The following is a 25373-nucleotide window of genomic DNA, read 5'->3' as shown; positions in this document are numbered from 1 at the left end:
CGCCGCCATTTTCCGGGCCCGACGCGACGCCACACAGCCCCCCTCCACTCGTCTTTGGACAAGTTTAATGAAGGCTTTTTCTCCACACCCACCTTACGAAAACTGCTTTATTTCAGCCCACATCCACGGTTTAATTCCCCTTCCCCCCACCCCCTCCCCCCCCCAAACAGCAGTTACCCCCACCACAAGATAAAAAGCCCCTGTAAGTTACAAACGTGAACACCTCACAGCCACGGAACAACAAAACAGAGCTGCCCCCACGGTTTAATTCCCCTGCCCCACCCCCATACAGCCCCACAGGGCACACACGTCCCCCCCAATGCCTACAGGCCGCCCAGCTGGTACCGCCGCACCACCCCGTCCCTGCAGCACGTGTAGATCTGCTTCTCCCACGGAGCAACCTGAAAAAAGAGGGAAAAAATGCAATAAACAAAGCAGGGTGTGAGCACAGCACCTCTCATGCTTCCTCTCAAGAAGAGGAAGCCAGCAGCTCTGCAATTTCTCCAAGAAGTATCCTCGCATCTAAAAGAGGCACGCACCAACTCGTGTTGTTTTCTTTCTCTGAAAATGGGCCTTTTCCATCCATCATTACCATCTGGGAGAAGCATCCCCCTGTCCCTTCGGTACCTAACAGCTCGCTGAAGGACACTCACACACGGAGAAGATGACACTTCTTTCTTGTGGGTTTACACACAGTCTGAGCAACACGCTCCTTCGTCCTCAGAGCAGCCCTGACACCCAGCAAGGGCACTTCCAGACATCAGGTTTCCTTTCAGACTTATTCTATAGGGAGCATGTAACATTGTGTTTATTGGCTCAGAAAAGGACTGTGGAGCTGGAACTGCTTCAAACTAAGAGCTAATTTCAATCAGCACTGCGTGGTTCAGAGCCCAGGGAACACAGGTCACTGTCTCCCATCTGCGTGGACACAGAACAACTGAAGTACTTTGTGGTCTCACACCACGTAGGAGCTGAACACAGGCAGCACTATGCTGCCAGCTGTTGCTTTGACCCCAGTAAACTCCCAAGCACAGATCAATTCCAGCTTCTTTACAGGAAAAAAAAAAAAGAACATTCTGCCAGATCTACTCCCTAATTAAGTTACTTCTCTGCTTCAGTTCTACTCCTGCACAGCAGAGATAATACTACCACGTATCACGGAGAGATGCTGACGGCATTTATTTATGCCAAAGATTACAATTATTCAGGTAGCAAAAATAAGCTGAAAAGTCAACAGTGTGAAGGAGCTCATGTGAGCAGCCTATTCCTGAGATAAATGCAGCTGCCTGCTGCTTGGCATCACCCTTCCCCAGGCCCTCTACTTCAGTCAACACACCATATTCCTTACCTTGTACACGGGGTCACAGTCTGCTTCTGTGAGGTCGATGACATAATCGAGGTCTTGCTGAATGATAAAGCACGTTCCATCACCTATGAAAGCAGAAGGGACACCAAGGAAGGAAGGAATAGTGGGTGATGAGTAAAAACAGGCCACGTTCTTCCTGCAAACAGCACTATGGGCCCAGCAGAAATCCCCAAGAAAAGGGATACATGCTGTGAGGGCATCAGTGAGATGGGAAAAAGCTCTAATGATTGAGAAGCTCCTTGGAGGAGCTATTTTGGGGAATAAAAATCACAAGGCAAAAAACGAATACGTAATAAGAGGTTCCACCACATCACCTTTTTGCAATGGACACTTTGCCAAGCTCTCTTTTAGTGGCTTGGACATCCAGTGCTTTTATAAAAGAGAGGGCATAAAGAGCACAAAACTGCTCAGCTCAATTTACAATCTGTACACAGCGCTTGAGTTACCTTGGCTGGCAATGAATCCATCTCTGTATGGGAGCAGAGAAAGCACAGGTGCTCCTGACCTGTGAATGACTTGGATGGGAGCACTGGAAGAAAAAAAAATAAAAAAAAAAAATAAGGGAACAGAAAGAAGAAAAGCATTATGGTCAAATCAACAACCCATCCCAACGTCTGAGCACCGAAAGAAGAATGTGAGGTAGTGGTTAAAAGATACATGAAGAGAACACTAAGGCATGGGGATTATCTTTACCCAAACAGCCACAAGCTTGGAGCTTGTCCTGCATGAGACATCTCAGATTTTTCTGTGCCAGGCTCCCCACCCATCCATCTGGATGCTCCTTGCTTAGAGCTTGCCTTTCCACACCAAATAAAAACCACCTCAGAGCAGCTCCTGCCAAAGCATCCTCCTGAGTGCTCCCCAAGGGAAAGAAAGGGCTGCAAGAGGCTCCAAAGCTCACAGTGCCATTGCTTGGCTGCATCCACCTTGAGAAGAGGCACTGTCTGCCAGCACCTTTGATCTGGCTCTTCCTCAGGGGAAAACAACCAACCACAATTGCTATTTGCTATACTTGCAGCCCCAGGCATGCACTCACTTGGTGTTTCTCACATCCAGCTGATAGATGTTCCCATCCTGAGTCCCTGCTAGGAAATAGGTACTTGAGAGGAATGTGCAGCAGTTGAATGCATCAGATCCAACAAAGAGGAACACCTGGAAATATAAGAGAAATAAAAAGCAAGTGTCAGATCTCACAGATGTGCCAAAGCAGCCACGGGACAGCCAGGAATAGGAAGCAATTTATTCAGGAAATCAGGAAGGTTGTTTCTGTGAGTCATGGCACAAACTTGCAAATCCAGAGCAAAGTTAATAACCCCCTCAACTCTGCTCCAAGATGCGTGGGAGAACAGTGCCCTGGAGTCAGCCTTGCCAAATTAGCAAGGCTACTGCAATCAGTGAGCGCCCCTAGGTCTCCTCTGGAGAAAGGATCCATTGCACCACGACAGGCGGACCAACACTAAGCTCAAATTTGTCTTCTGACACCCCTGGAGCAGCAAGACCAGATCTGCAAAGCAGGTTTGTGAAGACTGCTCCCTTTGTACAGAGCCACGATCACTGCTGCAGGGCTGCAAGCTATTGCCAGCCAAGCCTTGCCACCCCACTGACCAGCCTTGGTGAGCATCTACTCCACTCCATTTTCACTCTCCACAGGGAATTAAATCTGCTACGTCAGAAGCTTGCGTCCCACTGCCCAGGATGGTCCTGGAGGATCCTCAGGACCTGACACCTACCAACTCCCTTCCCTTTGCTGGAGGGAGATGGGCTGGTGAACACCTCAGGTCCCTTCGCATGCTATTCAGAACAAAGAGCAGTTTTACACCCCAGCTGCATGGCTGTGCAGTTCCTGAGCAGGCTTCAGGGAAGGACTGCTGGGAAGGCAGCAGCTCTGCATGCACAGCCTCAGTTCCTGCATTCTCAATGACATCTACTGGCCACTGTTTAAATAGTTTGCCACACATCTGGGTGGAATGCACGAGCCAGTCTTACTCCTCAACCTCCCCCACATATAAACCTAGCCAGAAAAAAAAAAAAAAGGAGAGAAAGGATCCCTTTATTGTACTGGGTTTTAGTCTCTCTTTCAGGGAATAAGTACAGGGGAGAACACTGCAATGTGGGATCCCAACCAAGGGGCATCGCTCCCCACGGGGCTGGATTGATAGCAGCATCTGAGCACTCTCAGGAGAGCACCACAGGACTTAGTGCACAGAACTGGTGCGTGTGCACGGTGCTGGTTCCCATCCCCTCCTGCAGATGGGTATTTTGAAGAGCACTACTGCTAGCCTCAGCCTCCTTACCGGCTGCCTGCTCTGCAGCCCAACTCCTTGCAGCTTCTTGTCTTCTCGAGCCAGCAGCAGGATTTTCCCTTCTGTCCCAATCTCACGTTCACCTGAGAAGAGGACAAAGGTCAAAACCAGCAGCACATCGCAGCGAGACAGTGTCCTGAAGTCTGACAGCTGGGATCACAACTGCTGAACCTGCAGCAACATCCCTCTTAAAGCAAAGCAGGCCAGCAGCTAACGAGACCGCAGTCTTAATCACTCAAGCTGCAAGATAAGGCTGAATTCCTCCAGAGGGCTCTATTCTGGTGACCTAGTGAGGGCACACAGCAGCACGCCACGCTCTCCGAATGACACCTGCAGCACCAGCTGACAAACTTCAGGGGGAATAAAGGTTGTCCTTTAAGAGAAGGCTCCTTACTGGGTGCTTTTTCAGGCGTGCCCAGGTTCACCGAGTCGTCAGCAGCGCCCACGGCGATGCCATTGATGGGAGAGCCGCAGTCAGCGATGACACCCAGACAGGAGGATTTGCCACAGTCCCAGAGGCGTGCGGTGCCGTCCCTGGAGCAGGAAAGGACGTTTCTTCCCCGATCCACAATGGCAGTATCCAAAATACCTGCATCAAAGCAAAGGCCATGTTCAGAGACAGCACAGAAGGCAAAGGTGGAGAAGAGCATACATTTCCCAAGGCAACCGTGCACCCAGCTACAAGCCCCAAGGCACTGTCCCCAGAGAGCCACCAGCCAGCACAGCAGGGCACAGAGGCAGCACACAGGCAAATTATGGGAGGTGTAGCACGGGGGGGAGGGAGCTACAGCTTCTATAGAAGGAGGTCTGTGTGAAAGGCAGCAGCTCCCAGTAAATCAGAGTGCGAGCCATCACACTGCACAAGGGTGGGATGCTACTGATAACATCACTGAATGGCTGAGGTTGGAAGGGACTTCTAGATATCACCTGGTCCAACCCCTAAACTATGGCTCCTTTCTCTCTTGTGAGTTATCACTTAGAGCAGAACCGGGCAACAACCTTCCACATCTCAGACTTAGCTGATACTGCAGCTCCTGCCCAGTTTCCACCTCCAGAATTAACCTCTAACTTGGGCAGGAAGCAGTCGAGCCCAGCACTGCCAACTCCAGCTCTGGATAATCCCAAAAGCTGCATGGGGCAAGCAATATCTCTATTACCCAGCTGCAGTAACATCAAAAGAACAGTCTTAGCAAATGCTAATGACCCCTAACTACCCCATTTTGAGTCTGGATTTGAAAAAAAAAAAAAAAATGACACAGTGTTTTTCTGGAAGGGAACAGTCAGATGGTTAGAAGACTTAATTAACACTCTCCCTACAGAAGCGGTCATTAAACATCACAAGCTGAAATGACAGGGGAAGCTTGAGTCAGCAGAAGCCAAGCAAAGCTTGGGCTGGAGTTCTGCAAGCGAACCTTGGAGCTGGCAGGAGCCAGGCACAGCTGTTCTGACCCAAGGCCATCGCACTGCCTGCCATGCTTTGCTTACAGGACATTTCTGTCAAGGCGTTTTAAATCCATACAATTAGATCCCACGAAAACAACGGCAGGTTCAGGGGAAAATAAGTTGATGAGTTTTTCAGCAGGGGGCCACGTGGCTTGCACTCCTCAGTAAAGCACTTTGTGAGATGGGGAATACAGGAGCCTGAGCAGAGCTGTGCTGTTTGCTCAGGAAGGAGGGAATTTGAGCAGTGCTTTGGGCATCCTGCGCTGCATCCACAACTCACCTGGACTTCCTCATGCTCACCCAAGTGAGCAAGTGGGTAAATAGGAGTAAAAGGGGAGCATGCTTAAGCATCGTGTGTAAATTCAGACAGCTTCTGAATGAAGGGTCCTGGGAACCAAATCTTATCAGAGATTAAGTCAAACTGAGGCTCTGTCCATAGACTCATTTGAGTTGGTAGGGATCTTTGAAGGCCACCTGGTCCAACTCCCTGCAGTGAACAGGGACATCTACAGCTCCATCAGGTGCTCAGCCTGACCTTGATGATCTCTAGGGACGGGAGGCATTTCTGCCCAGAAATTGCTCTCAGGAGTCTTTCTGTGTGGCTCACCTTCCATGCCTTGCAGTCCACTGGGACTAAAGCAGTGTCAACTGGAGGGGTTTGTAGCAATCACAGCAAACAGTCCTCAAAAATCAGCACAGAAGGTGGACCTATCCTCTATGCAAGGACTTTATTGTCATTTTCAGCAGCAAGATCATCAAGAGGGGCAGAGCTGAACATCTGAGGATGAACGAGCTTATTCCAGCCCTTCCAAAGAAATAATCATTGAAGCATCCTTGCAGCTGCCCTCGCTGTTCATGCTGCTGAAAGGGAGAAAGGCATCCTCAAGGCAGCGACTGCCCGTCCAAGTTCTGCACGTCTCTTAAAGCTGCTGTATGCTTTTCTAGGCAAAGGAAACAAAAGGAAGAGGCTCCAGAGCAACTGAAGGGAAGCATGACTGGGCTGACAAGGGAATGACAAGGGAAGCATTCTGGGCTGCATTAAAAGAGGAGTGGGCAGCAGGGAGAGGGAGGTGGTGGTCCCCCTCTTCTCGGCTCTTGTGAGGCCCCATCTGGAGTACTGTGTTCAGGCCTGGGGCCCCCAGCACAAGAAGGACGTGGAGCTCTTGGAACGAGTGCAGAGGAGGGCGACCAAGATGATCAGAGGCTGGAGCACCTCTCCTAGGAAGAAAGGCTGAGGGAACTGGGCTTGTTCAGTTTGGAGAAGAGAAAGCTCTGGGGAGACCTCATTGTGGCCTTGCAATACTTGAAGGGAGCGTATAAACAGGAGGGGGATCGATTGTTGGTGAGGGTGGATAGCGACAGGACAAGGGGGAATGGTTTTAAACTGAGACAGGGGAGATTTAGGTTGGATATTAGGAGGAAGTTTTTCACTCCGAGGGTGGTGAGGCACTGGAACAGGTTGCCCAAGGAGGTTGTGGATGCCCCGTCCCTGCAGGCATTCAAGGCCAGGCTGGACGTGGCTCTGGGCAGCCTGGGCTGGTGGTTGGCGACCCTGCACTTGGCAGCAGGGTCGAGACTCGATGATCTTTGAGGTCCTGTTCAACCCAGGCCATTCTAGGATTCTATGACGAACTGGGAATGAGCAAGGGGCACTCGCGGGGTGCTCCCTTGCAAGCAGCAAGGCTCCTAATGCAGGTCAGAGCTCCAGAGCTCCACCTCCAGCGCTCACTACAGGCTAAGGGGTCACGTCCTCCCTCAGGTCAGCGAGAGAAAGTTCCAGCTGTTTCACACAGCAGCCACTGATCTCTTTTATTCACATTCTGGGAGGCCGAACAACTTCTGACAGCTAACACAAGGCGCAGCGGGCTGGGGACTCAGCTTTAACCCTCGGGTGCAACGCAATTACACAGGCAGCAGGTTAAGCATTTTAAAGGCTAAGTGCTCTGTACCTCCTTTGTGACCTTTAAACGTTACTACGCAGCTGGCATCTTCTGCTGACCAGATCTTGAGCTGGGCATCCATTCCCCCGCTCAGAACCACAAGGCCCGATGGGAAAAACCTGCAACAATTCACATCATACACATGGCCTTCCAATAGTCTCTGGAAAAACAAAGAACTACGTGCTAGTTCCATTGTCATCACCCTCATGCCAAGCAATCTTTGAGCTACGACACCGGTGTGATCGGTGCTACCATGTGGGCAGAGGATTAAGCTCAAATCCTCTAGGTCTGCATTCCTGGAATGGATTTATCTGAATTCTAGGCAGGCAAAAAGGTGCACTTTGAGCCTCACTCTGCTATTTGAACAGCTCATTGCATAGCAAAGGGATTACATTTGTTTCTCATAACAGATCAAATTCCATGGGCAGTTTCTTCTTTTCCTCCTCTCTTCTCTAGCCCAGAATAAACCAGTGCTTGTACCACGCAGGCTAGGAGCTGTCGGGTACCCCCAGCACTCCAGCTGTAATTCCTCACCTTGGAGCTCCCCAGCACACTGAGGAGCACTATTTCCTCCCAGAGCAGCTGTGCTTTTCTACAGACACAACACAAAACCTCCACGATGTCCAGATTTCCATTAGTTTTTCAATCGAGAGCCAGACCCTTGCCTGCTCACAGTGTGCAGGCAGCCTGACCCAGGTCGTGGCTGAATGACTTTGCAGTGTCACAGACAAAACAACAGCAAACCAAGCTGGTGCTCTTACTCTTATTTCTCCGTTTGCAGCCTGCCAGATCTTCATGGTCCCATCCGTGCTGGTAGACACGCCGAGCCCTCCACCACTGGAAATATCCAGACAGGTAATCTGCAGGAGGGACAAAACACACTAATGATTAGCTTCAGGTGATTCTGTACATAGCAAATCCTGCTCAAGAATGTAGAACTCTGCTGAGTACATCTACCAGCACCATTATCTCACCAAGAGAGATTGCTAAATTCTCTGAAACATCTGGAAGTGCCCATACCTCCAGCTAAAGATTTCAGCTTGATAACAGCCCCCCTAGCATTTAACATCCTTCAGTTCACTGACTTTGTCTCCTCAAACTCTCAGTGCATTTTGAGCTATTAACTCTGCCTTTACAAAGAAATAAAAATAGAAAACAACGGATCCTGAGCATCAGGCTTTGCCACAGGACAAGGACAGAATAGAAAGATTCTCCTCCATGTATCTGTTCACACAGACTGCTGCTGATCCAGGCTGACCCACTCATTCCAGGGCTGGGATGAGTTGGGGGACCAGGAGCTGGCACAGTGCACCCCAGATTTCTTCTAATTGCCACCAACCGGGCAGAGAAATCTGTTATTCTCTGCCTGTTTCTCTGCAGAGATCTGCAAAGCAGGGAGAAAAGAAATGCTGAGTCAGAGGACTGCAAGGGAAGCGGCTGGATTCCAGGCTTACTCCAGGTGAAGCAGGAATTTGGATTTTTCTAGCAGCTCTCACATGCAGTTAAGCAATGAGCCAAGCTGTTCTGCACAGCCCCAGACAACTGCGTGCCCCGACTGCCCAGCCTGCAGACACTGCTTAAGATATTTACGGAGCCAAGGTTTCCCGAGACACCGAACTAAAACTGGTTTGATGCAAGCAGGTTGCCTCCTCAGATGGTCTCAGTCACGGCAGGGTGCTAACAACGGCGTGCTCTGCATTAACACCAGCACATCTGAGTAGCTCTGAAGAGAACAGATGCTGAACTCGCACTCTTGGAAAAGGATCGCCCTTCCCACAGTGCATGGCATTACTGCTGCCAGCGAGAAAGGCAGATGTGCTGCAGTTGTGGATGAAGTGATGCAAGATGACAGCTATCCTACACCTGAGACAGGGGTTTCCAATAGGGACTGCAGCAATAAAAGGCAGAAAAAAACACCTAGGCTTGGTTAGAACAAGGGTTAACGCCAGCACCGCATCCTGCAGGAAGCAGTGAAGCTATCACTGCTGGGTAGGAGAACACTGCCTTGTCTTGTAAGATTTGAAGGCTGTTGGATTCGCACTGCATTATCTTCAAAAGCTTCCAAGGGATTCTATTTGCACTCTGGGGATGAAAAGAAAGCACCGCAGTGGCAAAAGCCACCACCAGACATGAGAAGCACCAACCCACCGTGAGAAGCTGCACTGAGGAGTGCAGGCTGCAGTTCTTACAGCACCTTACAGTGCACGTCCATCACCCAGGGTGCGTGCCTCCACTTCAAACAAAGCCAGTTTGGGAATTAAAACACAAGATAGAAGATATAGAAGCAGAGGGCAGCGCCTTAGCTATTAAAAAAGCCATTCAACACGTTTGCTTACATACGGTTAACCTGGGTGACGTTTCATTTAGCAAACCCACCCGTGGCAATTTGTTCTCTATCAAGCTGATGGATGACATCCAAAGGAGGAGGGGCACGGAAACAGGCAAGGGCAAGCATGAGCACTCAGAACAAGCAGCAGCAGGTAAGGAGGGCAACAGGAGCCGAGCCCACACCAGCTTCAAGCTCATCTACATGTGAATGGGTATCGCTTCCAGAGGAGCTCTGCAGCACAGCTGCAACCCATCACGCCCCTCTGCCGGCAGACTAAACACTTCTGCCTGCATTTCCATTTTGCCAAGCTGTGGAAGTCGGTTCCATTTATCACACAAAAGGGCAGCTGGGGACTCTTCAGTAGCACAGAGCTCGCAGAAGTGATTCACCTCTGCCTCAGGAGCTGCCTCTGCGCCAAGCCCGGGCTCAGCACAGCCCCATTTCCTCTTAAAACAGCTGCAGAGATGCAGAATTGCCTCTGTGTCAAAACGCATCTTGATTTATGTTGCTGCTGAGCTTCATTAGCACCGACTTTGCTTTTCAGCATTTTCTGCTGAGTTTATCACAACAGTTTACTCAATAGCTCACGAGTCAGGTGTACTACAGCATTGCTGAAGCCACTGCAGCTCCCTTTAGGGCAGCTGGCTCTGCATGCAGGCTGCATGCTCCCTCATTTCTTGGATCGTTTCCCTCTTGGGGTTAAGTGTTCAGCAAATGCACAGACCACTTCCCAGCAAAGCCAAGCTATGCCTTCCTCCACATGCAAAAAGGAAACCTCAGGTCCAAGTCAGCTGCTCCGTATCAGGGAGGAGCAGTGCTTGTTGCACCCCCAGACTGCAGAGGTACAACAAGAAAGAGGATTACTCAGTAAAACAAGCAGGTCTTGTTTATACTAAGTGGCAAGTTCATACAATAGATATATTTTAAAGCACGAGCTGAGCTTTTGTAGTCTCTGAATTCCCAACCAGATTAAGATGAAGGTATGCAACATTCAATCCCTGGCTGCTTCACCAACCCTGCAATGGAAGCTCAATGCAGTGGTCATACAGCAAGCATCACAGACAGCCAGCTTCATTAAATGACAGCAAACAGGGACTGCAAAGCAGGGGGAGATTTAATCAAAGATGACGAGCTCAGTGCACAGAGCCTCTTTTGTCTTGTGGGTTGTTTTGTTGTGTGTGTTTCGTTGGGGTTTTTTTAAACATTAATTCATCTGTCTTCCAGCTTTACAGTGGAATCTGCCACGGGACTGAAAGCGAACAGATTAAAGCACTTGCAAGAAAATGGTTCAAAGCAAAAGTGACTTGACTAGAAGATGAAGTGTCCCAAGAAGGGCCATATCTGGTCTCTGTGGCATTGGGAAATCCAAGTTCTTTATGATCAGCCAGTTAAAGAACAACAAAACAAAGGGTACCCACCAGCAGCAATGCCTTCTCCAAAGTCATTTAATACCTGCAGCTCCATAACAGCAAGTTCTGGTTTCCACAGCTCAGTCTTGAGCATTAATTAAGCCCTGCTCTCTCCTGGGAAGCCAGCCAGACTTCCCAGAGCACCGTCATAAACCTCAGCCCAATTCCTCTCACATCCCTGCAGTTCTTTAGCTGTCACCCTCCGACTCCTCTATAATTACTCCTCTATTACACCCCCTTGCAAGGAACAATAAAATATACACCAGTGCTCATTCCAAAACTTTAATATGAGAAAATTTCATATGAAATAACCTAGGAAATATGGGGAAATTAGGATTCTTGTGGGTGGAAATCGCTTGGTCTTTTTATTTATTTTAAAAGAAATCAAAACAGAAGAAGTCAGACCCAAATATTACTTAGTCACAGTTAAGCATCCAATTTCTTACCAGTGTTACAAAACAATTTGAGCTTCAGAAATCTCCAGGACTATGACAGTACAAATAGCCATGAAAAAATTATTTTTTAGGATTAGTTTTAGAAATACATGCAAGCATCTAACGAACCTTGGACTTTCTTTTTTTTTTGCGAAGCTTAACCAGGATTGTTTCTTTTGTAAGGTCTGATGTGGTTTACTAGCCAGTTTATACACAAAGCCATCACCTGACCAGGCACACACCAGTCAGATGCATCATGGAAATCTGCAGTCAATCCCACTTATTTCTTGCTCAGCAACGTTACTTACGCTTTTCTGATGAATCCTGGAAAAAGTTGTGTACGGTGCCAAGAATTTGGTGGACACATTCTCATGAGGACAAGAAATGAGAATGCTTTTCTAGGGGAGAAAAGAAAAATAAAAGTGCTTTTAGTCCTACTGAAACACCTGTAAACACCTGAGGCACAAACAACTTGCAGACACTGGTGGTGAAAGAAACAGAGAAATACTACCACATCAATTTCAACCTTTGAAAAGAACTCTAAGATCCCCAAGCTCAATGACAGCCCACCCCCACCATGCTCACTGACAACATCCCCCACAGTTCTGGAACACCTCCAAGTGACCCCACCACCTCCCTGGGCAGCCTGTGCCAGTGCATTAGTATTCTTTCAAAGCAGAATTTTTTTCCTACTTTCCAACCTGAGCCTCCCCTGGTGCAACTTGAGGCCATCACCTCTCATCCTACCACTGTCACCTAGGAGAAGAGACCAACCACGCTTCACTACAAGCTCCAGAGACACCTGGGCACTGCACAGAGAGACCAGGTGACAGCTTCAGGCTACTATTTAAGCTGTCCTAAGACTATGGCCCCCCCACGTGTGGAAGGCAGTTACTGACCCCACATTTCCCCCAGCCCTGTCACCTTGGTGACTTCGCCGACCACAAAGCCCTCGGAGGCAGCGATGTCAGGGACACCCTCGGTGCTGAGCCCACGGCGAGTCAGGCTGCCATACAGCGTGGGCTTCCCTGCAGAGAGAAGAGCCTTCAGCTCACCTTCCTCCCACTTAACACACAGGGTCCACCCCCAAACCACCCTCACCCTCCCTTATCCCCCAAAAACCATCTTTACTCCTCCTCTTAACTCACAGCGTCTCCCCCCAAACCACCTTCAACTCCCTTCTTAACCTGTAGGCGCCCTCAAACCATCCTCACCAGCTCCTAACTCACATGGACTCCTAAACTGCCCTCACCCTCTCCTAACTCATACTGCTCCCCCAAACTGTCATCACTCCCCTCATCCTAACGCACAGGGTCTCCTCCCAAATCATCTTCACCCCCCCACCCAACCCATATGCATCTCTCAAACTATCCTCACCCCATCCTAACCCACACGGTGCTCCCCAAGCCCTCCTCACCCTTCCACTTAACCCACAGTGTCCCCACACAAATCTTCAATTCTCTCCTAACCTATAGTGTCTCCTGCAAAACCATCCCTGCTCCCTCCTCCTAACACACAGACCTCCCCCAAACCATCCTCACCCTCTCCTAACCCACAGTGTCCACCCAAAACTATCTTCACTCCCCTCCTAACCCACAGGTACCCTCCAAAAACATCCCCACCCTGTCCTAACCCAAACTATCCTCCTAAACCAGCCCCAAACAAGTTATTCTCACTCCCTCTTCCTAACCCACAGACTACCCCCACTCCCATCCTCGCTTTGCCCTTATTCCCAGACTACTCCCAAAACTGTCCTCATTCCTTCAAACCATTCTCATCCCCTCCTAACTCCCACCAAACTATCTTCACCCCACTCCTCCTATCTCAGAGCTCTTCCAAACCATCTTCGCCCACCTCCTCCCAACCCACAAGGCCTCACCAAACCAACCTCACACCCTCATAACCCTATCCCCCCCAACCAAACCGTTCTCATTCCCTCTTCTTAACCCACAGATTCACTTTTCCCTCCCAAAAACGTCCTCACTCCCTACTAACCCACAGCCCCCCCCCCCCCCAACCATCTTCATCTCCCCCCCAAGCCCCCAGCCACCCTCACCCTACTCCTAACCTACAAGGTCCCCCCAAAAACTGTCCTCACTCCCTCTTTCTAGCCCCCAGATTTTCCCCAAACCACCCTAATCTCTCTTCTAACTCACACCCCCTCCCAAAATCCCCTCCACTCCTCCTAATACTCCCTCAGCCTTCCTCACCCCCAAGCCCCTTCCACAACCATCCTCAACCCCCCACCCCGACCCCACAGCTTCCCACCAACCTCACCGCTCCCAAGAGGCCCCGGTCCCAGTCCCCTCAACCCCCGGAACCCCCTCACCTCTCCCTGAGCACCTTCCCCAGCCCCACTCACCACTTCACCCTTCAGTTCCCGCCACCCCTCCCCACTCAGGCCGCACCACCCCCACCCAGGCGCTCCACACATCGCCCTCAGCGCTCACCCGGGCTACGGCAGCTCAGCCAGGCCTCGCCCTCATCCCTCCTGCGAAGAGAAAGACCAGCGGTGACCGCGGGGCCGGAAGAAAGAGACTGGGGCTGGAAAGGGACCGAGGGGCAGTTCCCACCTCAGCGCCTGACTCCAGTCGCTCTGGATCCGCAGCGTCGCCGCCATCTTGACACTGCACTCCCCTTCCTCTTCCGCCTCCCTCCTTCCCGTCAGCTCCCACGCGGGGCGGAAACGGAAGTCTCAGGCGTCCTCCAATGAGCGAGAGCCTCCGCGACTTCGCCCCGCCCCGGAAGTGTCTACGCGGAAGTCAGTCTTAAAGGGGCCGCGCGGAGTTACAGGGGTATGGAGGGAGCGGAACACCTGTATGGGCGGGAGGGAAGTTCTGGGGGCTCATAAGAGGTGATGAGCCCTCTAGGGGGTTCTGGATGCTCTGGGGGTTGTATGGGGGCATTCATAAGGGTTTGGGGTGTGCTGGGTGCCCTAGGAGGGGTACATGGGGGGTGTTGGGTGCTCTGAGGGGTTGTATAGGGGGTACTGGGTGACCTTGAGGACCACTGAGCACCCATGGTTGTGTGGGGTGCACATAGGGATGCTGAGTACTCGTAGGAGTATGGGAGGTTGTGGGTGCCCTTGACAGTACATGGGGGGATGATACTGGGTTTTATCAGGGGGTACTGGGTGCTCTGGAGGTTGTATGGGGGGTTGCTGGGTGCCCTTGGGGCGCTGGGTACCCTTGGGGGGCACATGGGGGGTTCTGGACCCCGTTGGGGGGGGGCTGGGAGCATGAGGGTGCTGGGTTCCACAGGGGGGGTGGTGCTGAGCACCTCAGGTGTTGCACGAGGCTACTGAGTACTCATAGAGGTATGGGGAGGTTCTGGGTGCTGTGGGTTCTGGGTGCTCTGAGGGTAGTATGGGAGTTTCCGGGCACCTATAGAGATACGGGGGGTGCTGGATGCCCTGGGAGGGTGCCATGGGGATGTTAGGTGTCCATATGAGGTATGGGGGGGTGCTATGTGGGTGCTCAGCATCCTAGGGATTGTATGGGGTGTACCCTTAGGCTGGGGGGAAGAAAGGTGGTGGTTCTGTACCACCCAAAAAGGAGGCGGCCCCAACTGGGGCATTCATGAGAGGCAGCACCCTGATGTCTGCCATCACCCCCCCAGCCTTACACCAGCAACCAGAGCGATGGCGAAGCCTGGACATGCCTGGAGCCGTCCTAAATCAGAGGAGGAAGAGGAGGAGGACCCGGTGGACGCCCTGGTGTCACGGTCGGGCTGCGCAGCTCAGCACTGGGCGCTGCAGGAGTGCATGGCGGAGCAGCGGGACTGGCGGCGCTGCCAGGCTCAGGTCCAGGCCTTCCGGCAGTGCATGGCCCGGCAGCAGCGCCCACACCCCGAGGAGCTGCACCCCGACCCACCCCATCGCTCCCCCCACGGGGATTGAGGCCCCCAGGACTGAACCCCACATGGGGACACCGCACTGGGCACCCCGACACCTCTATCCATTCCCCAGAGTTGTGGGCTGTGCTGTGGGACGTGTTTCCTTTTATTTTTCCTATAATTTTCTTTGAAGTGGGTTGTTACCTTGGTTAAATCATCTTCATTTTAAGCCAGGAAATTAAATCTGATGGCATTTGTCCTCCCAGCTGAAGAACTCGCCTCATTCTGCACGGCACAGAGGGGACCGCTGCACCGTGTCAGTACCATACAGTACAGGTTTAATCAATGAAGCAGCAGCCCAAAGCATCCCAAATGTGGGGCATTCACACCAGGATTTCCACTCTGCCCTTCTTAAAGCTTTCAGCCTCTGGAGTGGGAGCTGCTCCCCTTCTGGAAAGACCCAGGAAGATTTGGGGTGGGGGAATAAGTGAGGTGGGGTGCAGCCCCGCTTAACCTCGTGGCAAATGAGCTGTAAAAATGGACTCAAATCCTCTCTCGTTGGTTTGGAAGGGAAACCTGAGATTGTGTAGGTCTTCTATAGACCCCAGGTACAGCAGGGAAACAGCTCATTTCCTGATGAAATGTGTAAAAAAAAAAAAAAAATCCATCTTTTCCTAATCTCGTCTTAGCATCCAAAATAGGGCTGACACTCAATTAGAGCACGCTTACCCGAAGGATGGCATGAGCAGGTCTCAGCCTAAATAAAAGTAGCTTTAGAATCACAGACTGGTTTGGGTTGGTTAAAGATCACCCAGTTCCAACCTCCCAGGCTCAGGCACTCAGAAATACGAGGAGCAGAGCAGAAACGTGGGTGCTGTAACCTCTTACACCCCACATCCATATGGATACCCACAAGCAGCAGCTCCCTTCCGCGTTTTGCAGGAGCAGCCAAGCTCAGAGCATCCTTGATCCCGCATCTCAGCACTGCTATGCACAGAGCCAGGGCTGGGGGAAGGAGGAGACAGGCAGTGTGGTGCTCAGTGCTAGCAGGGATGATCAGTATTCCTGTGCTGGCACAGAGCTGTCGCGCTCCAGCTCTGCAAACAGCTTTTGTCTCTTGCTTCCTGAGCTGCTGACAGCTTGCCAGGCTTTCAGGTTTCACTTGCTCTCCCTGCCCTAGTGCACCATTCTGGGAAATTTCCCAAACCTCTCTGCGCTTTGTGCTTTCAAGGCACAGTGATTTCTCCCTTTTCCAAATAGCCTGGCTTCAGGGATCCAGAGAGAAACGTGTCTTTGATGGTGTGAAAGGCAAATCTGAAATCAAGGAGTAATTTTGCACACGCTGCCTGACAGATGGCTCCAACCTTCCTCCCTCTGCTGAGTTTTTTTTTCTGTTAAGCAGCAATTGTTCAGCTGCTCAGGGATGCTCATCCCCAACTTCCCAGGGCTCTGAGGCTCTATTCATGTTGGCAGAGCTCTGATCTATGCAGCTGTACGAGAACAACACAATGTTCCAGCCTTCAGCTGCAAAAAAGAGCAGGACAGCCCCTTCTACAGCAGTAGCATCTGGGAGAATTTGGGTTGCAGTGATGGAGGAGTGTTTGGGAGAGTGTGTGTTTGTCCTGGGAGGAGAGGGGCTTCTCGTTGCAGCAGAATCCCTGTTGGATGTCACCTTGCTCAGACTGACAAAGGAACCAGATTTTGAGATTCTGTATCTCTAAGCCTCCTTGAATTCTAAGCCTCCAATTCTAGATCTGAGCAGAGCTTTGTCCTAAGAGAGCAATACAGGTTATCATTATTAACTTAGAAATTTCTGTAGGCTGAAACTTACAGAAACACCCACAAACCAGAACATGCCAAAAAAGGAGAACTGAGAAAAGTAAAACCAAATTTCACCGTGGACCCCTTTCATTCACAGCGCAAACAAGTTAGAAATAAACATATGTATTTGTCCTTATTAAGATGAGACACTTCACAACAATGGAAATTTCTCCTTGTCACTACAGACCTCACAAAGGCCTCAACTTTCTGGAGGCTTGAGCAGCTGAGGAAGATCAGCCTCACACTCCCAGGGATAGCTCTGAAATGGACAGAGTGTTCTCCACCAGCTCAGCTCACCTGGGCCAGCAGCTCTTCGAGTTCTGGTCGGGCCTTCAATCGGCTCTTGAAGTCCGTTTCTGTGTGCTGCAGAGAGGAAAAGAAAGAGCAAATAAAAAACTGCCTCGAGTACTTTTCAAATCAAGAGAAAGACAAACCTCCCCTCTCCCAAAGAGCATCAATGAAAAGAGAAAAGTGAAAGACTTAAATGTCAACTGAGCCACGGAATTGGGACTCCTTCGTGGCCCCAATTCAGCCTTGGAGGCTCCTCCTCAATGCTGCAGTTCTGAGGGAGCTACCAGCTGCAGTTTGGAGATGAGTATTCATGATACAAAAATGGCACAGGAAACAGAAAAGTGGGGGCAAGCCATGGGACATGTGTTAAACGCAGCCATCAAACCAAAGTCTTCAAGTGAGAAATTATGTTTTGGAAGAGTGAGCAGTGGCACTGTGCTTGAGAAGTTGGACAGCTCCAGCTCTGCCACTGCTTATCACCAGCACATCTATGTCCTTACAGAGACCTGCCACTTCCTCCAGAAGTTTGTAAGGGCATCCCAAAGCTTTAATCACTCTCTGTGTTGCCAGTCTTATGAAGCCAGCTCAGGTCTTTCCCCTGGGCTCCCTGCATCAGACGGCGATGACTTTGCAAATGGCACAATGTCATAGTTCTCCCTCAGAGACAGAGCCATCAGCCAAAATTAAAGAGATGGCAGTCCTAAGACAGGGACTGTGACCAAAGCAAAGGAGATTACTGGACTCAAGGGACCTCCTCCTATATTCCTTCTGTTTTTGCAGAGCTGGAGATAACTAAATGTTCTACAAAGGCCATGTAAGAAAACTGTTTTTACATTTGAATTTAGTGTATTGCCTTCCCTTTCCAGCTGTAAAATCTTTTAGTCCCTGAATAAAAGAAGTTTCCTGGAACTGTTTTGAACATAAAGCAGCAGTAGTTTAAGTATCTCCGTATGCATGGTGCAGTAAGAGTCCTGGTTAGGGAGTATAATTGTCTTGAAGTCCTCAATGCTGAGAAAACCGTTAGTGGTTTCTGCAGAAAACAAGCAGAACCCTTTCCAGAGCAAATTCCATCAGAATTGGGCACAGTATTTGGTTTTCTAGTCCCAGCTTTGCTACCAACTCCATGAAATTCCTGGTGACTCCCAGGTAAGAGGCTGTGAGGCACTGCTGAAGAGGAATATTCCCTTCTGAGTTGCAGGGAATCTGCATGAGCAAAGGAAAGCAACTTGCCATCTTCTACAGATCTATGGGCCTGGCTGGGAAGATACCTTCTGTGGCACTTAGCAAATTCACATCACGCATCATACCTGCCTTCTAAATGCAAAGACATGGGTAACATTAAGCATACCTCTTTCATTAACAGATGGACCCCTTCAGGCTGATTACTCTGAATAATTTCCAAGAGTATTGGAGCAAACGTTGAGCTCAATCTGCTGATCTGAAAGAAGAAAGAAAGCGCTGCAGGAGCAGAACAACAAATGCAAAACGGACTCGTTTTACTAATGGCACAGGGAGAGAATCCATTCCAGTATGAGCCCAGGGCACTCAACTCCCTCATTAGAGAAGCACTCAGCTTCGTGTGCACACCTCGTGTACAGCACAGCCCAAAGCTCTTGTTTTGGCTCTCTTTCATTTAGGTGAGGCTCCATACAAAAGCTGCCATGGCAAACCTGCAAGCCCCAGTGTTAACCTCGCACCAGCTCTCTCCAGCAAAACAAAGTCTGTGTCAAGGTTTAAAATAATTCAGCAGAGGCTCAGCACACAGCACAGGAACATGCTGTATATATGCAGTAGTGAAGAATCACTCAGGAGAATCACCTGCTTACCGGTACCATTTTGAAACTGGCTAATACCAAGAGTATTTCCACATTTCATCGAGTTTGTTCAATGGTTCGTCCTCAAACATGACATTTCTACCCTTTGTATTCTGCAGAAAATAGCTAATAAATCATCTGGCTGAAATAGAGAACCCAGGAACCCTTTCTCTATTTTCTACTTTGTGAGTAACCTTTAGCAAGAAATCTAATTAGACTTCATTGTGCTTCGAGTTAGGCACAAATGACACCTTCCATTTGCTCAAGGGGACTTAACTCCTATTGCTGATAGGTTTTGAGAGATGAGGTGCCGCACAAGAGCCGCAGCACTATCAGCAAACAGCAGCTCCTACCTGGACAACCCTCTGGTGGGTGGTGAGGACTGCATCCAGCTGCATTTTGGAACCTCGCTCTTCCAAGAACAGCACTTCGTTGGTTTTGGTGGGCATCGCGTAGCTGCAGGAAGCACAGGTCAGTGCTTGGGACAGAGAGGAGACTGGCACTACTTTACAGGAACAAATCCACTTCCAGCAGCAGAGAATGTGGAAGGAGATTAACTTTTCATGAGAAATTAATTATGCAAACAATGTATCTTGCAAATCAAGCACTGGCAGAAGCTGGGTGCCTTACTGAAAAGAGATAAGGGAGAAGCTTGCAGCACTGCAGGCAGCAAAAACCTCTTTCAGCTACAGAATCATACGCAAGCTCAAAAAGAGAACTTTTCAGTTCTGTATAGCTGAAGGAGAGCTTCAAAGCAAAAGTTATTTATTTTGCAGTAGTCTTTCTATTGGCATTAGGAACAGCAGAAAGTAGTGCTGCAGCACGCCACTCAAAGGACACTATTTTCACCTCTGTGATTGAACAGGGGTACAGAGACTGGATCAGAGCCTGCTCTCCTGTCACTGTCAATGCAGACACCCCAGCTTCCCCACCTGATGTTCAAAACATCAATAGCAACAGGCTACATCCTGCTGCCCACACCGCTGACACTGCCATCTGTATGCAGGACAGAACAGACTTACACCCAGGGCACAGACCGTCTCATTGCTCTGGGGCTCACTACCACTCCTGCTACAGATCTTCTATAAGATCTCCCATGCAACTCTGCCCAAAGCACAGAATCTCCACCTGCATCACTTTTTCAGCTGGAAAAACTTCCTTCCCCCGCTTAGCCTTACCAATTCTGCCTCTAAAGGGCAAATCTCTTCTGTGTACGCTGAGCTCTGTGCATCCAGCCCAAGCTCAGAGGGCACCAGCTTTATGCAAGGCAGTGATGCTTTGCATTGGCACTGCTCTAAATAGCCCCAGGCTGTGGGGTTTCTCTGCAAATGCTTTCAAGCACACCATTGCTGACAGCATTATCATTGCTCAGTGTCTCTGGGTATCCTTCTTGAAGGAGACACCTATCAGCTGCTGTTGTGTCACAGCTTTTAATGCCGTTTGGTGCAAACACATTGCAGAGGGACTATAACAAGTGATCTACGGACAAAGGATTTCAGATCTATGTCTGACAGTTCAAAGTGCATGAACATAAAGAAAATTTGTTTTTGATGGGTTTTACCAGCTGGGACCAGTGACTACAGTCAGAGGTACACTTACAGATGTTTCAGATCACCACCACTAAGTATTTTTACTTCCTTACAGCAATGTAGTGACTCCAGCTCCTCAGATGCACTGCTAGAGCCAAGAAGCTCTGTCACAATCCTCAGACTCATCCAAACCAGCAGCACTTAGGCCTGCACTCCTGGACTCAACATCCACAGCCTTGAGGGTGTATTTCAATGGAATAAAAGGTAACAGCTATTTCTCCTCGAGATCTGTTCAGTCCCAAACAACTCCATTTCAGCCTCGCACAGATAAAGCATCCCAAACTGACAAACAAGCTAAAAGAGAACACCAGGCAGATGATGGAAGATCGGGATTTTAAGTGAGCATCTGTCAGAGATTATATCATGCCTTTTACTGCAAGCTATCATCATTGACAAGCCTCACACAGCCTAATGCAATGTGACTGCAATGCATGACAAGCACACAGAGCTGCATTCTTTATACCTTTCATTCACTCTAATGGACAACTGGTTGCAGAGCTTATGCACATATTGAGCAAAATGCTCCACGAGACACATATCATAGGAAGTCATCTGGATGTTAATATCTCCGTACTCATATTCAGTCCCAACATTTATCTCTTTCATCTGTACTCTATCCCTTTTTCTCTTTGGAACCTGTAATAAAAAAAAAAAGAAAGAAAGATTTTTTTTTTCCCAGTGCAGCTGGAAACACAAGACATTAACTCTTGCTTAACACAGGAGATTGAGTTAGCATACTCTCATTTGTCAAAGGTTTGCTGAACCACGTTGAACACATCACAGCCCATCTGCGCTCATTTTCCCTGCCTATGAAACTGGGATGACATTATCTCAGCAGATGTTCTGAAGTTGAGCAGCTCAGTTCTTGGATGGCAGCACTACAGAAGTGGCACAGAAAATACATGCATACCGTGATGAATTCCTTCCCGAAGAAACCAACGAGTAGAAATCAACCTGCTTTCAATCCAGCCCCTGCCTTCCAGGCAGCTGTCTGGATGAGTTATTGTTTCTTCATTTTGCAGAAATTGTCTTCTCTCCAAAATCAAGAGAATGTTGAGGAGTTTAAATGCAAATACGACCTGCTCACAGCATTCAGCAATCATCTGAAGTTGCTTTGTCAAATTCATCATTAGGAAGAGATTCCTCCCTCCCAGACGACTGAAATTAAACAAGAATGTACTGGACAAAATATATATATATATATATTTATGGAGTGTTGTACTTCATGTGACATAACAATCTCTACTGAGAAATGCAGCAGTAAACCATCACCTGCTCACTTTTTAATATGGTTCATCAGCCACAGAATTCATAACACCAACGTTTGAGTCAGACTGTACATGGATGGGTCAGTTGAAAGCAAGCACAGTAATGCAGTCTTTGTGCCTACCTCCTTTGGGAGCAGATGTTTATACTTCCCAATGCCATGGGTAGGACGGGATTTGTAGTGTCTGTGGTAACCCACAAGTGCATCACCTGAAAATGAAAGCAGAGCAACCACGCTTTCAGCTGAATGGCACACATCCTTCCTCTTAACAAACAGCTACGGGTGCTTTGAGAGCCCAGAATCTGTGCTGAGGACAAGATTTTGTCCTCAGTTGTTTAGAGGAAGGCAAGGGCAGGCCAAGCTTCAGCAGGTCTCTACCCCACTGAGCCGCCTGCATATCCCATCCAGCCTGCTGCAATACCCAGCTGGTTAGTGGTGAGCAGCAGGAAGGGAGGAAGAGATTAAAAGTGACTCATTTCCCAGGTAAATTCTCAGCCAAACAAAAAAAAAAGACCAGTGGATGGTGAGGATATTAATGAAACATTACATCTGTCTCCTCTTACGTGACAGCAGTGATGCTATTATGATGGATCTGAGCCTCACTTCATTTTAAATTCAGCCCTGTTCAAATATGCATGTGCTAGGAAGCCAAATCAAAATGGCATCGGATTTATTTATACTTCTTTCTCCAGAGTAAAATGAAACCCTCAGCAGCTTTCACTTTAATAAATGAAGCTCAGAACAGCAAAAAGAAACTGAACACCAAGGATCTAAGCCACGCAGATGCTTCCATATCAAAATCAAGTTCTACTTTAAATTGCAACAGAGGACTCCACCACCTCAATAAATGATGAAGTGGGACCTCATGCTGATATAGGTAAGTTCCTGCACAGTAATACAGCCAACAGGTTCCGAGTAGTGTCACTCCACAGCATAACACCACAGATAGAAGTACTTGGAATGGGGAAACAGGAGAAAAGATTAGGAAAATAAGGTACAGGCAGAACAGCGTGGACTCTGGTTATTCAACCAGCTCAAATGTGACTAGCAAGCATTCAAAAGGAAACGGGAATGCTCAAGTGTGAAATAGTTATTTTGGGTAGGTAAAATTTCGGCTTGCATGCAGGCAACAAGAAGCCCTACCTGCAGCACACAGACGACTTTCTCTTGGTGTTGCTGCTCTGTAGGAAAGAAGACTACTGTTAAAACTCCAATTTCACACAGCTGTGGAAACATTACACGTTCAATCGCTTGAACAAAGGCTCACATCCTCATGTCCCTCAGCCACAGATAAGATTCCATTATCAAGGAGACTCACTCCTCATCCTTCAGCCTTTCAGCTCCCAGACACCAGCTCCAAGCCTTCCCTCCTCAATTTAAAGGCTTTCCTCAGCAAGAATTACTTTTTAAAAACCATACGTTTTCTGACACAGCCTGTAGAAGTGGCCAAGTGTTCTTAACACCTTAGACAGTGTTGTATTTAATGGAGTTGATTTCTATGACTCACCGGCTGAGAGCAAACACTTGCTTTAGGAATGTTCCCTTTTTCAAGCACAGCACCTGTAATACATCATCGTAATCACAAGGTGAACATTTAGCGAGTTTTTACCGGTGTTTCCCAGAATACCCCAACTGAAACAAGACCCGAGAGCCTCTGACTGTACCCCAAACCCTCCCGATCTGTCCACAGCCCCTTCACACTGTTACACTCCAGAAGACTGCCACAGTATAGAGGAAAGTGGCAAAAGGATGACAATGACTACAATCACCTGCTCCTGCACCCCCTCACTCTGCTGCAGGATGGAACAAGTTGGGGTGGGAGGTTCTCCTCTCCACGGGTACAGATCACACTCATCCCCCACACCGTCCTACTGCCTCCGAGCTACAACAGCCACGTGGACAACCCTTGAGCTCATCTCGGTTCCACATGGAGCAGTGACAACACCATTCATCTACCACCCAGGCAGAGAAAAACAGGGAGCGCTGCTTTGTCATCACCACCACCCCAGCAGGCTGCACCATTAGGAAGGGGCTAATTACACATCTGCCCACCTCATAACCAGAGAAACAAAGGGTGGGGAGGACCTGGGGGTCCCTGGAGGTGATGACGGGATGGGGGCTGTTGCGGCCATGGTGTCAGTGGATGGTTCCTGAGTGCCCAGGGAGAGATGGGGGTCTCTGCCCCATCTAGGGGCTGCAGGGGAGGCTACTGGGGGTACCAGAACCAGGTCTGTCTCCATACCCAACAGAACTGGGCCACAATTGCCCTACCTCTCCAGACCACCCCCAGCATTAGAACCGGGCCGGGTCTGTCCCTGTACCAGCACTAGAACCGGGCCGGGTCTGTCCCTGTACCAGCGCTAGAACCGGGCCGGGTCTGTCCCTGTACCAGCGCTAGAACCGGGCCGGGTCTGTCCCTGTACCAGCGCTAGAACCGGGCCGGGTCTGTCCCTGTACCAGGGCTAGAACCGGGCCGGGACCGTCCCCATCCCAGCACCTGGGCCGGGCAGGACCGTCCCCATCCCAGCACCAGCCCAGGCCTGCCCCTCTCTTTCACCGTATGGTATCAGAGCCAGGCCTGAGCTTCTCTCCCCCGTTCTCCTCCTCCTACCAGATCCGTGTCCCCCTCATCCACCCCTCTCCCTTCTCCCCCAGTACCGCGGGTACCGCCGCGCTCATCCCTGCGCAGGGCCGCGTCCGCCGCTCACAGCGCTCCCCCGGCGGTGCTCCCCCTACACCGCTCCGCCGCGTCCCGCAGCCCCCGCCCCGCGTTCCGCCCTCACCTCCCAACAGAACCCGCTGCCCCCGGGGACTGCAATGGGGTATAACCCCCCCCCCCCCCCCGCTGGGGGTAGGAAGGCACAAGGGGAGCTGCATGGGGGAAACAAGGCGGTATCGCAGCCGAAGGGTGAGAAAGGATGACCCCAGGGAACTGGTGAGCTGTCAGCCTCACCTCTATGCTGGGGGGAGATCATGGACTGAATCGTAGAGATCATGGACTGTATGGTAGAATCATAGCATGGCTGGGTTAGAAGGGACCTTAATTCCCTCCCATCCCCATCCCCTTCCGTGGGCTGGGTGCCCCCCAGCTCAGGCTGCCCAGGACCCATCCATGGCCTTGTCACCTCCAGGGATGCTACCCACAGCTCTGGGCAGCAGTGCTGGGGGCCCCAGGCCTGGACGCAGTGCTCCAGATGGGGCCTCATGATGGCAGACAGAAAGGGACTGTCCCCTCCCTGCCTGCTGACCCCCTCTGTTGGTGCAGCCCGGAGGACTGCTGCCTTCTGGGCTGTGAGCACACACTGCTGGCTCCTGTCCTGCTTTCCTCCACCAGAACCCTGTAGTCCTTCTCCACAGGGCTGCTCCCAAGGAGTTCTTCTCCTGGTCTGTACATATATCTGGGATTGCTCTGACCCAACACCTTGCACTTGGCCTTGTTGAACCTCATTAGGTTCTCATATGCCCACTTTTTGAGTGTGTCCAGGTCCCTCTGAAGGCTGTCCTGTCCATCTATTGTGTCCACTGCACCACTC

The 25373-nt window shown here is 50.0% G+C and overlaps 3 protein-coding genes across 4 annotated transcripts; 1 reads left to right on the top strand and 2 right to left on the bottom strand.

Moving 5' to 3' along the window:
• Positions 160–13938, bottom strand: PAAF1 (proteasomal ATPase associated factor 1). The gene is made up of 12 exons (XM_021384152.1): positions 13798–13938; positions 13675–13715; positions 12149–12252; positions 11533–11622; positions 7814–7912; positions 7062–7212; positions 4064–4258; positions 3661–3752; positions 2403–2518; positions 1813–1895; positions 1349–1431; positions 160–401 (listed from the first exon to the last, which is right to left on the bottom strand). Exons 1-12 carry the CDS (start codon positions 13842–13844, stop codon positions 324–326), a joined length of 1179 nt encoding a protein of 392 aa, XP_021239827.1. The 5' UTR covers positions 13845–13938; the 3' UTR covers positions 160–323.
• LOC110392158 (cytochrome c oxidase assembly factor 4 homolog, mitochondrial) lies at positions 13928–15323 on the top strand. Of its 2 annotated transcripts, none has more exons than XM_021384172.1 (2): positions 13928–14019; positions 14843–15323. In XM_021384172.1, the coding sequence occupies exon 2, from the start codon at positions 14865–14867 to the stop codon at positions 15120–15122; it is 258 nt and encodes an 85-aa protein (XP_021239847.1). In that variant the 5' UTR covers positions 13928–14019; positions 14843–14864; the 3' UTR covers positions 15123–15323. The 2 variants fall into 2 exon arrangements, with proteins under 2 accessions (XP_021239847.1, XP_021239846.1); XM_021384171.1 differs by having other exon boundaries at positions 14008–14078.
• Positions 16987–24614, bottom strand: MRPL48 (mitochondrial ribosomal protein L48). The gene is made up of 8 exons (XM_021384170.1): positions 24499–24614; positions 23348–23400; positions 22984–23021; positions 21964–22049; positions 21037–21209; positions 19338–19440; positions 18519–18608; positions 16987–17242 (listed from the first exon to the last, which is right to left on the bottom strand). Exons 1-8 carry the CDS (start codon positions 24517–24519, stop codon positions 17168–17170), a joined length of 639 nt encoding a protein of 212 aa, XP_021239845.1. The 5' UTR covers positions 24520–24614; the 3' UTR covers positions 16987–17167.

This window comes from Numida meleagris, chromosome 1, assembly GCF_002078875.1.
Source record: "Numida meleagris isolate 19003 breed g44 Domestic line chromosome 1, NumMel1.0, whole genome shotgun sequence".
Classification (NCBI taxonomy): Eukaryota; Metazoa; Chordata; class Aves; order Galliformes; family Numididae; genus Numida; species Numida meleagris.
The sequence above is the reverse complement of the archived record's forward strand: the minus strand, read 5'-3'. Positions and strand labels throughout refer to the sequence as shown.